Raw genomic sequence first — 12,280 nt, 5'->3', positions numbered from 1 at the left:
TCAGGCCCACCCACGCCGCATCAGGCGCGCCAAGGCGACGGAGGAATAGCAATGACGGGTGGTGGGGGTCAAGCCCCGCCGTCCTTCGGTGCATCGTCGGCCGACACTCACGCCTCGCCAGAGACCCGCCGTGGCCCCCGCGTTTCGGGCGCCGCTGACGCCCAGGAGCGGCCGGAATCTAGAGTGGTACCTGGCTTCCGGATCCACGGAGGGCACCGTGAGTCAGCAGCCCGGGGGAGGAGCGCTGGTGCGGCTCTCATCCGGCGCCGCATCCCGCGGAGGCTGCTCGCGCGCCGAAGGTCGAAGGGCGACTGTCTGATCGCGCCGCGGGCCGGACGTGACGCACGTGGAACTCCCCGCGGTCCTCTTCCTTTGTCAACAATGGCCGGCCCTTTGTCTTTGCTCCCGCCTTTAACGCGTGCGACGCCATTAATCAGCGTCGGCGGGCCGCGCGCCCCGCGCGGCGCCGTCCGCCCGAGCGCGGAGCCGTTGGCGGCGGTGGCCACCGCTGGCGGTCGGCGGCCTTGGAGGAGTCCGAACGTCGGCCGGACCCGGGGGACAAAGGCCGGCTGCCATGACGTCTGTCCGGAGCCATTGTGGCCACGCTCGGCTAGGCGCTTGAAGTGTATTAGGCGAGTTCCGCCCTCGTATTCATAACGGTGAGGAACGATCGCGTGTTTAATGCGGCATTGTCTGGCCCGTGGTTCGACTCTCCGGTCGGCCGCGATGTGTGTCAAGTGGGCCCTCCAGCCGGCGTCGGCCGGGGCCGCACCGAGCGGACAAGAAGCACACACGGAGGGGGCCGCTGCTCAAATAAAACGCATTTCATTTATTCTGAAGTGCTCATCACATAGAGGCAGCCTCAGTGTGCAACAGCGGGGGGAGAGAGAAAAAAAAATGAACGAAAACTAATTACTCGAACGCTTTGCACTAGGTATGTACAGGTGCTTCTCCGCCTCTCGACGGAGCCGCACGAGCTTGGTTCGCTTTGTGGCCGCGGGTTATTTACAGCAGACAACGTGCGCCAAAGAAGAGACGCGCCGCTCCCCCCTCCTCCGCCTGGCGGCTGAGAAGCGCCGCCGCGCTCATGTCGGAGCCAAACGAGCACGCGTTTCTGTCACCTGCGTCGCCGGCGTGAATGGCGGCGGCGGCGTCGCGTTGCCGAGCGACTGAAATGCACGGCTCTCCTCGGGCACTCTCTTCACCTGTCCCCGTGGGGAGGAAAAATAAAGGGCCCAATCCTGCGTCGTCGACTTCTCTCTTGTGGATATGGAGAGCGTCGGTCTGGATAAATGACTAATACGTGCAGATGAGGCGCTTCCGCATATTCGGAAAAAATGAGAAAGGAAGTCTTCGGAACAGACACTTGGCTGATGTAAAACAACGCTTTATATTTCAATATTTCTAGTGAGCCGTGAATGAAGAAAAAAAAAACAAGAAACGAAACCAAATAGAGATGTCTTTCACGCGATTCCTCGCTTTAAGTAGAGCGTCAGACGCCGTTGAACATATGGAACATAGGACTGGTCACACCAGAAATCCTACGAAGTAACACATCAGTGTATGTCCTGCATGCCATGTGGTGATGAGTATTAAATAACAATGGGCAATAAAATACAGAACGATAAGGTGGCGCTGCAGTGACAGCAAGTGAACAATGAAAGACAAAAAGCAACGCTTCGGGATTAACATGTGCAGCAGCCTTGCTTTCCTACGCGGAACAATTGTTCACAACCGCAAAAAATACAGTGTATGTGGCAGTTTCGTCGTCCGAGAAACAGCAAAAATATGGTACAGTGCCAATGCTTCATGTGTACAGAGAGAGCTCGCCCAGAACCGCGAAGACTAAGATAAACTGCGCGCGCCGATGGCGGCGCGGCCGAAACACCACCGGCCACTCGGCTTCCCGTCCGTTGTGTGCGATTATTTCTATTCCCATTTGAGATTCTGTTTGAGATTCTATTTAAAACTCCTCGCAAGGTACCGTCGTCAAACCCGCGAGTGAACGTCCTGCAATGCTCAGTGAACGGGACGAAGCAGTTTGGCACAGCAACTGCAGGCGAGAACTGCTTTCCTCCTCCCATCGGCCCTCGAGAGAGAGTTGCCCAGCAGCGCGTCGTCTCACTCAAGCCGGGAGGCGTCTCGCGTGAACTCTGGTCGCAGTGAACCAGCTATGGCCTCGCAGTACATTTATTTTTGTCAGGAACATAGTTCATAGGAAGAGGGGGCAAAATTACGACGGGCGCATCTTCTATTTTTTTTTTGTCTGCAGCCATACTAGTGACGAGAACATCTTTGTCTATTTTCCCGCTTTTTTTTTTCTTCCTTAGCCTTCATAGCCAACGAAGAAATCTCATCTATCCGTCTTTCTTTTTGGTACTGCAAATATAGGCACGTCGGCGACAGTGCAATATAGAACGAAAATGGTTGATGCAGTAGCCAAGACGTACGATTTCGTGAATGCCCGATGAAACTGTCGTCAGGGGAGACAAATTACAAATGTGCGCAGAAATGCCTGGCCCCATAGCCGCCTTTCGATTTGCCGGAGCAAGAGGTCTGAAGGCCGACCCACATGGAGAGATTTTCCCGCGAAAAAGTGGCGGACGGACGACGGCTGTTCGCCGTTGATCAAGCAGGGATGGATATGTTCGCCGGGAGGTTAGCCGCTCGCCGGAAGCGGCTAAACGTGGGTTGTCAGCCCGCCGCATTTGACTACTAGCCAGCTTGGGTGTACATGGCGCCAAAAGTTCCTCGCATCGCGTACAATGATAAAGTCATCGCAGCCGTCCAGATGCGACGACTATTTTCGTAGAACGCAAAAACGCTGAAACTCCTCGCACAGCAACACGCCGCGGCTAAACCAGATCGCGATTACCACTGCACAGTGCGGGCCACCTTGGAGATTTCTCCGCGTCCTCCAGTTTATGTTCCGATGAAAAGGGGAAAAATTTTTGTCGAATTAGCATTAAAACTAAATAATTCGTCCTCTCTGCCGGCATGGAATAAATAATGGCTTAAGTGTAAATGCAAACCAGCTCTTTTCAGCATTTTACTGCGTACATAGAACCACGCCGTTTTTAGCAACACTGAAATCACAGCGGCGGCGAAGTTCGTCGTGTAAGTTCGCTCCATGTGGGTCGGCCTTTAAGAGACGCGAAGTAGCGTTCCCCTCGTCATGCTAGAGGTACGAAAGAAGAAGAAGCAATGTCAAGAGCTTTGTCAAGCTGCTATTGTGCAGCTTTTTCTCCTACCCTCCTTTTTCGCAATGTACATTTTATTTTGGTGAAAATAAATTGAATTGATTGAATGATTGATTGAAAAAAAAGTGATTGGACAGACACCCTTGAAAGGCTCAGCCGAACGCCAATTCACCCCCACAAATTAAGTGCAGTTGCCAAAACGCACGCAGCACGTTTGGTTCCAGTGGCTCCTATGCCAGCCACAAGTTGGCCCAAATTTTGTTTCGTTCGACGACGGCCATACGTAATCGGGAGAAGTTTGGGTGAAGAGAGGCCCCCACCCCCTCGCCCATCACCATGCTTCTGCTGTCTTCGTTCTCGCTATTCATTCTCTCACTCTTTCTCTTGGCTTCAAGCATTATTTCTCTGTGAACGCTCATAACTGACGTCACTTAATGGCCAAAGAAACGTGGGTGCAACTGCACCTCCACAAGCTTTTAATTTTTTTTATTTCACAACCCAATGCCAATTTTTAAAAGCGGTTAATTTTTTTTGTGTGTTAATCCTCCTTTTGCTCCCCTACCAATCCGGGTTAGGAAACCGCCGTGAGGTATATTCGTTTTCTTCATCAAGCTATAGGGAAGACTATCCCGCGCACTAGCAGCTCTGTGCTCCCTTCTTTCCTTTGCAGGGAAGGCTTTTCGCCCAACTCGTGTTCAATTCTGCCCTCGGCAAGCTGGCTCAACTGATGGACTGCCGATGGCTGGCGTGGCACCAGCGTTCGGCTCGTGTAATGCGCGAGGGGCGCCGGCCGGGCGCGGAATAGCTGCTCGGCGCATGCGCGGTCGCATGCGAGGACTGAGGTAGTTTCTCCGGACTGGTCTCTCGTTCAGATAGGTGCACGTTGCAGCGAGTACAGGTGCGAGACTAGCGTGCATGACCATTTGCTGCCGGACAGTTCTCCTTAGACACTACACACAAACATGCACAGACGCCCACAAACATCCTTATATCTACAACTCCAGCGCAGGAATGTGTTCTGTTGCTTCAACAGCAACGATAAAAGCGTGCAAATAACGAAAATAATAAAAAGTTTCAGTCAGATCTCTGGCCTCGTAAGACAGCTTTTCGAGAAAGACTGATCGGGAAGTCACATTTAATTTGGTGTTGTCAATAAAATCGAAAACAGAGAAGTTGTCAAATGCATTTTACGATAATGTGACAAAAAAAGTAGACTGTCTTCGCTGAGAAAGCGAAAAGCGAGGTCCATGAGCATGGCGTCGGGAGCACCCGCGTTACACCCCGTAATGCTTCCACCAAGCCGTTAGGCGACCAGGTAATGAGCCTTCAAAGACGGCTCTGTGCGGGGCCTGCTTAGTACGGACAGACAGTTTCAGAGTTCAATGATTTTTTTTAGGCTTTTTTTTCTTCTCTCTTTTCGATTGATTTCCTAGACACTGTACGGCTACAGACGAGACCTACAATGGGGAACAACAGCGCGCGCGCCCTGCCTGCCCACAGACGCACAGGCAGAGGCGCGTGCACGAGCGCTCGGGCGTACACGCACACACAAACACACCGACACACATACACACACACACAACACTGCGCGCACTGGTGGTCCGTCCTAGGAAGTCAATTCTTTGGTGCTGGAGTCGGCCGAGTTCGCGGGGCGCACAGTTCACGCCGCACCACGGTCCGCCACACGTTGCGGCCTTCGGGCGACCGAGTGTCCCTCGACGATAATAAATTAATAAATAGGAATAAATTAGGCGGGGCGGCGCGGGCGGCACTGTACGAGCGTCCGCGGCGGCGCCCTTAGGAGTGGTCCCGCAGGTAGGCGAACAGTTCGGAGATGTACCGGGTGAGCCGGATGTACTCGCGCAGGATGATGTAGTCGCGCAGGTTGCGCTGGCTGTCCTGCTTCAAGTCGCGGTACTCGTGAGACATCACCTCGCGCAGCACGTCGGGGTTCTTGGCCACATTGAAGTGCACGATGCCGATCTGCAGCTCGCACAGCAGCTGGCCGAGGTTCTCCTGGATCTTCAGGAAGAGCGGGTGGGAGGGCCCGTTGTGGAAGATCTGGTCCAGCACCGCCTGCTCCAGGCCCACTGCGTAGTACTGCACGTAGCCGAACGTCGTCTTGTACGCCTCTTCTTTCTGCGCAGCAGCAGCAACGGGGGAAAGCATGAGTACGCCGCGATGCTCGACCACACACTTGCGCACTCTGTAAATTGGCCAACGATAGCCGACGGGATCCGCGTTAAGTGACGTACAGAGGGGGGAAAAAAAGCACTTGGCCCATTTCGACGCGCTCACAAGGCAAGGCAAGCGCCGCCGCATAACACTGCACAAAAACAATTGTGTATGACAGGCTAAAAGCAGATTCATGTAGCTGTCACAGGCACTCGACGTTCGCTTTGCTCGGCTTTTTAACGCCCTGGCGAAGGCGGGAAATTGTCAGCAAAACAAAGGTGCCGGGACCGATGGGAATGAATGTGGCTCGTTAAGCGGCGGTCGCTCGTAGGGCAGGATGTCGGCGATTTATGAATCTCGCGTCTCGAATTAGCCACATGTTGCTGCTATTCCGCGGCCGCCAGCCGCAGACGCTCGGGTCCCCCTAATCTGATTTGGTAAGGGGATAAACGGGGACGTAGTGGTATACGCTTGAAATACGGCCGGCTGTACAACAACACCCAGGCCGTAACGTATAGGACGATAAATCTGGGCCACTGTCTTTCAAAGCGAGGCCCCGGCTGGCCGAGGGTCCCTTGAGATGGTGCCGCTCGGCGAGCGTCTGCTTGGACGCTCTCCAAGCGGCCAGCGTCTCGGGCAAACCGGGCAGCCCCCTCAGCGGACGTCACCTGCCGGCGGCTGCGCGCCGCCGACAGTGTCCTCGCCTTCTGCCGCCTCCCTTGCAGCACCGGCGGCGAACGGGCGCGGAGCCGTTAAAGAGCCGCGTTCGAATTAAACAGCCCCGGTCCGACACCGCACCATCATTCACGGAGACAAGGCCTCTGCGATGCGCTGCTCGAATCCCGAAACTCGGCGAGCAACGAGAACGAAACAGCGACTAGCGGCGACTGTTTGGGACTCCAACCTCGGAAAAGCGGTTTCCAACGTTTGCTCCGTTCGGCACGGTTCGACGACAGCCTCGAGAGAAATAAAAGTCGGGGCCACCCGGGGCGCGCTCCGCGGGGTTCCAAGAAACAAAACCTGGCCCGCATTCCGGCCCATTGTTCCGACCCGGATGACCACCTCGGGGCACCCACGGCCGCACAAGCGTGGGAAAAAACTGCGCGCCGCGTGGGCCCTGCGCGCTTTCAGCCCGGCCTATCTGCACACTTTATCTCCGCTGATCGCCGCGGCCTCCCTCGGCGGGTCCTGGTGTCAACAAACTGCCGCGCTGTCAACGCCGTGATAGCCGAGCGATGTCTTGTTCTCCGCGCGCACACCGAGGCCCCTCGGTGGGGCTATTCAGAGTCTTCCCCGTCGCCTATTAGGGACACCCCAGGAGCGGGGATTCCGGGGCTTCCGTCCCCTGCCACGCTCGCATCCCGACCGGGCCTGCCATGCACGCATTGTAGCAGGCCCGACAGGGTGCTCATCTCGCGCATTCATCTTCCCCTGACAGATCTGCGTCCTCGCGTCGTTAGCGGCACCACTGTGCAGAGGAGCGTTCAATTAGGTGCGATGTCCAAGACCACCGCGAGGCCGCAGGGTCAGTGGCCGTGCCGCCGAAACACAGCGGACTCCCTTTGTGTGCCCGGCGAAGCCCTCGGCACAAGTGCCGGCCCTGGAGTGGCCCGCGGGAGACGGCGCGGACCTCTTGGTAGACAAAAGGCGGCTCGACGGGCGCGCACCTGTCCGCGGGGGCTGAACCAGTTCTGGCCACTCGTGGCGCCGCCTTTTGTTCGCCGGCACGAGAAGACGCGCTCCGAGAGGCCTTCCCGAGCACCGCGCATTTCTTCCGGGGTGTCCGCTTCTACAGCAGCCGAGGGACCAGTCGCGGACAGGCGACAGAACAAGGGCGCGCATAAAAGCGTACCAAACTATACCGTATTCGGGAGTCGCTAATGTGTTCATCACCGGCCGAAATTGGCGGTGGTTTAGCTCTGGTTAAACCTGGAGTGACGCGATAGCTACAGCTCGCCGAATGGAACTTGGTCACGTGACCAACCCCGTGATCAGCCACGGCGCCGCGCCGGCGGCAGCTGCTCCGCACCACGTGACCAGCCACGCTGAAGGCTCTAAATGCTACCGTAATGTAGCTATCGCTACATAATCTACACCCTCTGTCACCCATCTTGCGTTTGTTCTCTCAGCTGTGACCGCACAACAGCGCGAACATGCGGCAACTAAAAATACGCGCAGAAAAAAAAAAGGGGGAACAAGAGGCAGAGGAACAAAATTGGGGCAGACGCAGATATGCGCCCATATGCAGGCCTGCATGATCCTCCCTCTTCCCCGACTGGCTACGCGGCGGCATGCCCAGAACAGAAGCGCATACTCACTGTCATGGACTTGAAGTGCTCTTCGGACGGCGTTGTCACATTGGGCAGCCAGGGCAGCCTGTAGGAGGCCACCGAGTCCTCGAACTCGGAGTCCGAGAAGGTCCTCTCTACCTGCACCACGAGAACAAGAGGCGGGCGGTTAGTCGGGATGCGCGCCACAAATCCGGAACTTCCCTCAGAGGCTGATTGCAAGCGCAGCAAAGAGGAAAGCGCTCGCCGGGCGGCCTGGGGAAAGGAGGGGGCCGCAGCACAGAGGTCGGGAGGGGGGGCAGCTGGAAGCGGATGGAGAGGGGGAGTCAGCCCGAGCGGGGCACCTGTTGCTGCCTATACGCACGCACGCATTGCGCTTTACTGTGCGTGATATCCAGTGCAGGGCAACGCTGGTCGGGGAACCAGCCACCGATGGAGCGAGCCCTGCTAATTACAGGGATGGGTTGGCTGCTGCATGGTTGAACTGTCACCTCCTCCCCACCACCTTCCCGCTTTTTGTGCCAGCGGAGCCAAGCTCTCGCTTTTCCAACGGGGAAAGAATGTGAATTGAATATTTGGAATGCCATTGCTGGGGCCGCCGCGGCTCCCGTCTCGGGTGTGCTGCGCTGTTCCCCGCGTCTCTAAACTGCAGCAAACCATGTTTGCGTGCCGACACCCAAGGTCAGCTGGCGCAGAGCCGTTAAGACAGAGCGCCCCGAAAGGCGAGCGCTCTTCAGACGGCGGCTGCTCCCCCCAACCCCCCTGACGTGGCCGGCTCCCGCGCGTTCGACAGGGGCCTTTCCAGCCGGAATCGCTAATAAAGCCCGTCTTTAAGAGCGGTTCTTTGGCGTCTGCTCACACCGACAATCACGGCTACTCTGCAGTGCGCGCGTTTAGAACTGTAGAAGTCGCATAGTACAGTTCCCATTCGCGTTCCTCCCTCATCATTCGCGGCCTTTTTTTGCCGTTGTCTAGAGCACAGGTTCACGCCAGATATTGAAACGCCGAGGGCTTGCACAGAAGTGCACAGAAATAACCGATTCTATAAACCTTCACAGCAGCTGAACGTTGTTCCTAGCGTGTAGCAATGGTCAGCTTGCTCCACACATTGTTCCTCGCTCCGAGTGCAGCAGTTTGTCAGCTAAGGACACACCGCACGAGCAAGAGAACCGGGGCCACAAGCATGCGCCCTCCACTTTCCAGAGACGCTGTTGCCCTTGTCCAACGGCCAGTCAAGCGAAGCGGCGCTGTATACATCGGGCGGCGGTGACGAAACGCTGACCCGAGGCAAAAAAAAAGCCCGCGAATCCGCAGCAAGCGCGCCCTGTCGCCTAAAAATATACGATCCGACTAAGCGCGCGCCACTCGAGAGCTGCGCAGGGCGGATGCTAAGCAGCCTCGTACGCAGGCGAGCTGGCCGATTCCCCGCGGCCCGATTGTTGTACGGACGATTTACGTCGTCGCGGACTGGAGGACCACCGGGGGGGGGGGACACGGACACGTGCAACTGCCGTACGCTGCTGGGGGTGGCCCAGTGCTCACCGAAAGGCGAGCGTTCGCCGCCAGCATCGCGACTGACCTGACGTCGCTGCCTCTCGCAGCGAATGTTTTTTTTTTTTTCACAGTTGCCGAGCAGTTTGTGAAGGGAGTCGAACTGTTTCAGAAGCGCCAGGCAATGTTTGGGACTTCTTTTTAACGCGACAGCGTTATGGCTCCCGTTCTGCACAGAATCGGGCGTCGGCGTTGTGAGCGAAAAATCCGAGGAGAAGCAACCTGGGTAGCGTGACCTTGTGGCGTCATCACAACCTGTCCACGGGACAGTGAGCAAACTGACCATCGTGGCAGGTGGCTGCTAAATTAATGATCAGTAGCAAGAGGTTGCTCGGCGAGAGAAACCTGGGTGTCACTATAGCCTGCCCACCAACCGCTGGCAGCACCTGCCATCGCAGGGCAGTGGCGCATCGCTTAACCGCTGCTCCAGGACTGGTTTGAGGACTCCCAGGGACGCTAAGTAGAGAATGACGAAATCCGCATATATGGGCATTAACCCATTAACGGCGTCATACCCTTCAGGAGGAACTTAAGCGGCCCCTCCAATTTGTTTTCTTTTTTACATCTTCACTGAACAAACACGCATAGCGCGTGCAAACAGAGGCGATTCTGCTATATGGGTGACTGCAGCGATATTTGATTTTCCAAACGAACAAATTCTTTTCCTGTGGAAAAACGTGGTCGAAATATATCGATCTCCGAAATTCGCCCATTTGGTTGTCCAGCTTCAGGTAGAGCAAAACGGTGTCAGCGTCCGCGCAATGACTTCGTTCGCAAACGACACAAGAGCGAACAGCTAGCCATCACGGCGCTGTACTATTTTGGCTGCTGCTTCTCCACTTCCGAGCAAGTAGGCATAACACCCAGTAAACACGCTTCCAGCCGAGCATGGATAAAGTTGACCCGGTGAACTGGCGCGACGACCTCTCTCTCCAACAATATTTTACCTCATCGCCTCGACCGGCGCCCACGAAGCAGTTAATGATTGTCCTCCGAGCGGCGGCTATTCGTGGTGACAAAAGGAGGCGGTCCGCGGAGAGGCGCCGTGGTGACTTGGTCGGGAGGCAACGCATGCGTCAGGCCGGTGAGGAACGCGCGGCGCGCAATGGAGCGTGCGCTCAGACTGTCACACCTGAAGGAGTTTAATGAGAGTGTGACCTCATCGGCTGCTCTGCGCGGTGACAAGCGAACACCTGCGTCTCACTTCCCGGGGGATGCACAATGGTTACAGACGCTTTCTGCGCTCCGCGGAAGCAAAACATTGCCGGCTGCTCGCTGCTTTGTTACCCCTCGCGGGCGCCCTTGCCTCTCCCCGTTTCCGAAGACGGTAGCTGGGCGCTGTGCACGCACGAAGACAGGCCAGGCGTGCTTGGGTGCTGCTGCATGCATGGTTCTATGTGATGTCCGTTTCCAACAACAAGCCTAATGCTCCGTGTCAGTCGGCATTCATCCACACAGATATCTTGGGAATGCCCCAGCCAAAGTTTCCACACGAGCCAGTGCTGTTTCGAAAGCTACCCTCCTCGCACAACGGCGCGAGCAACGGGCGCGAAATTCTCCGCGGGGCCACGCTCACTACAGGAAGCCGCCCGTGAACCGCGCGCGTCCTTGCGCCCAACTCCTGGAAGAGCAGTGTTCCGCGCATGCATCTTATGCGGGGCGCGCCCAGGTCGTTCCCGTGCTCTAGACGTGACGGCATGGAAGACGGGTAGCTCGACGCCTCGCGACCGCGTCTGGCGCGGTGCGCCTTTGAGCGGTGAACGTGACGGATTTGCATAGAGGCGCCCATTCCGTGCCTGCCCCCACGCGCGACGCAAAGTCGTCCCTCGGACCGTTCATGCGGAAGATCACGTCGCTCGCTTCGTCACCGGCGGCAGTGACTGTCTCCCCTGGGAGGGTTGCACGCTCGATTCCGGCGGTCATCCGATACAACGGGCGAAACCCTCTGGTATCAGCGCCGCGTGCAGGGCGGTTGAAGACGGCATTCCCCGCGGAGCCGGTGGCATGAGAGCACTGGCGCGCGGATCAGCTCACACGCACCGATCATCCGACAGCGAAGGCGGGCTTTTCGCCACCACGCAGGGTATCCTGCTCCGACGCGGATCCGATCGTCGCGGACAAACTGGGGGGAAGGAGGCGCGCGCTGCGATCGTCTTCCGAGCAACCGTCTCGCGATTCCAGGGTGTGTGCGAGCGCGTGACGCGGCGCCGGTGTTTCTGCCGACGGGGCCAAGCCTCGGCTCCCACGCCGTTGCGCGGGGCGCCGCCGGAAGGCTCACGCGCAGCATCCGCCTGCCCTGCAAGAGCCCGGGGTTAACGTGCCGGTGCTTGCCCGACAGCGTGGGCCCGCTTCTGGAAAGTCGTGCGCCGTGGGTGGACGATTCTCGCCAGCCCTCCTGCCGCTCACCGCGCCCCGTGGCGGCCGGCGACGGGCAAGAAGCGCAGGATGAGAGAGTGGTTGCTCAGCAGCGCTGGCGAATGCCTCCAGATTGATACAAGCAGCGAGGAATAACTGAAATTCCGCAGAGTAAACATAGCGACTGTCGCCGTCGTTTTTTGCTAACGGGGGCTAAAATCTGCCCACGGCACGCCTCGTCCCGAATCTTCTCGCCGGCCAAGGGTCGCCTCCGGGGAGCAATGGCTGGCGTTACTACCGAACGGATGAAGCATCGCGCAGCGCGTAAGAGAACGTCTCCTCTGGACGCTTAATATTCGAACGTCTAACATGACCTTCCTTCAAGAATCAACGCCTAACCGAACGCGCGCCCGAAGAAAGGTGGATTGCGTGACTTTGTAAGCGTTCAGCGCAGAAACTACATACATAGCACTCGCACATGCGGCTGTTAACGTTTCCAAATGTGGCGATGGCCTGAAAAGCAGCGGACCAAACCTCTGCGTGGATAATGAAGGACTCGGTACAGTACGCCCGACAATCGACAACGATGGGTGCCAGTCAGAAAACAGCACGAAATCCGGCGGAGACGACTGATTACACGCTGCAGACGACAAAGCTGGTTCCTCTCGCCTCCACAGCACTCCCCACCGGTCGCTATACCAAGTGCCCCAC

General features: G+C 57.2%; 1 protein-coding gene across 6 annotated transcripts in view; it reads right to left on the bottom strand.

The window, feature by feature from the left end:
* Positions 1 to 802: 802 nt before the first annotated feature.
* LOC144113072 (uncharacterized) overlaps positions 803 to 12,280 on the bottom strand; it is a 128,757-nt gene continuing 117,279 nt past the window's right edge. For 4 of the 6 annotated variants that reach the window (XM_077645975.1, XM_077645976.1, XM_077645971.1 and 1 more), the window contains 2 exons: positions 7,694 to 7,804; positions 817 to 5,339 (listed from right to left, as the gene is read on the bottom strand). In XM_077645975.1, the coding sequence (XP_077502101.1) occupies positions 4,998 to 5,339; positions 7,694 to 7,804 (453 nt within the window). In that variant the 3' untranslated portion in view covers positions 817 to 4,997. Of the gene's footprint in view, positions 5,340 to 7,693; positions 7,805 to 12,280 lie in introns of all 6 variants that reach the window. The other 2 variants (XM_077645973.1, XM_077645972.1) reach the window with 2 other exon arrangements.

This window comes from Amblyomma americanum, chromosome 1 (genome assembly GCF_052857255.1).
Source record: "Amblyomma americanum isolate KBUSLIRL-KWMA chromosome 1, ASM5285725v1, whole genome shotgun sequence".
Taxonomy (NCBI): Eukaryota; Metazoa; Arthropoda; class Arachnida; order Ixodida; family Ixodidae; genus Amblyomma; species Amblyomma americanum.
Note: the sequence above shows the minus strand (reverse complement) of the source record. Positions and strands in the feature narration are given on the sequence as shown.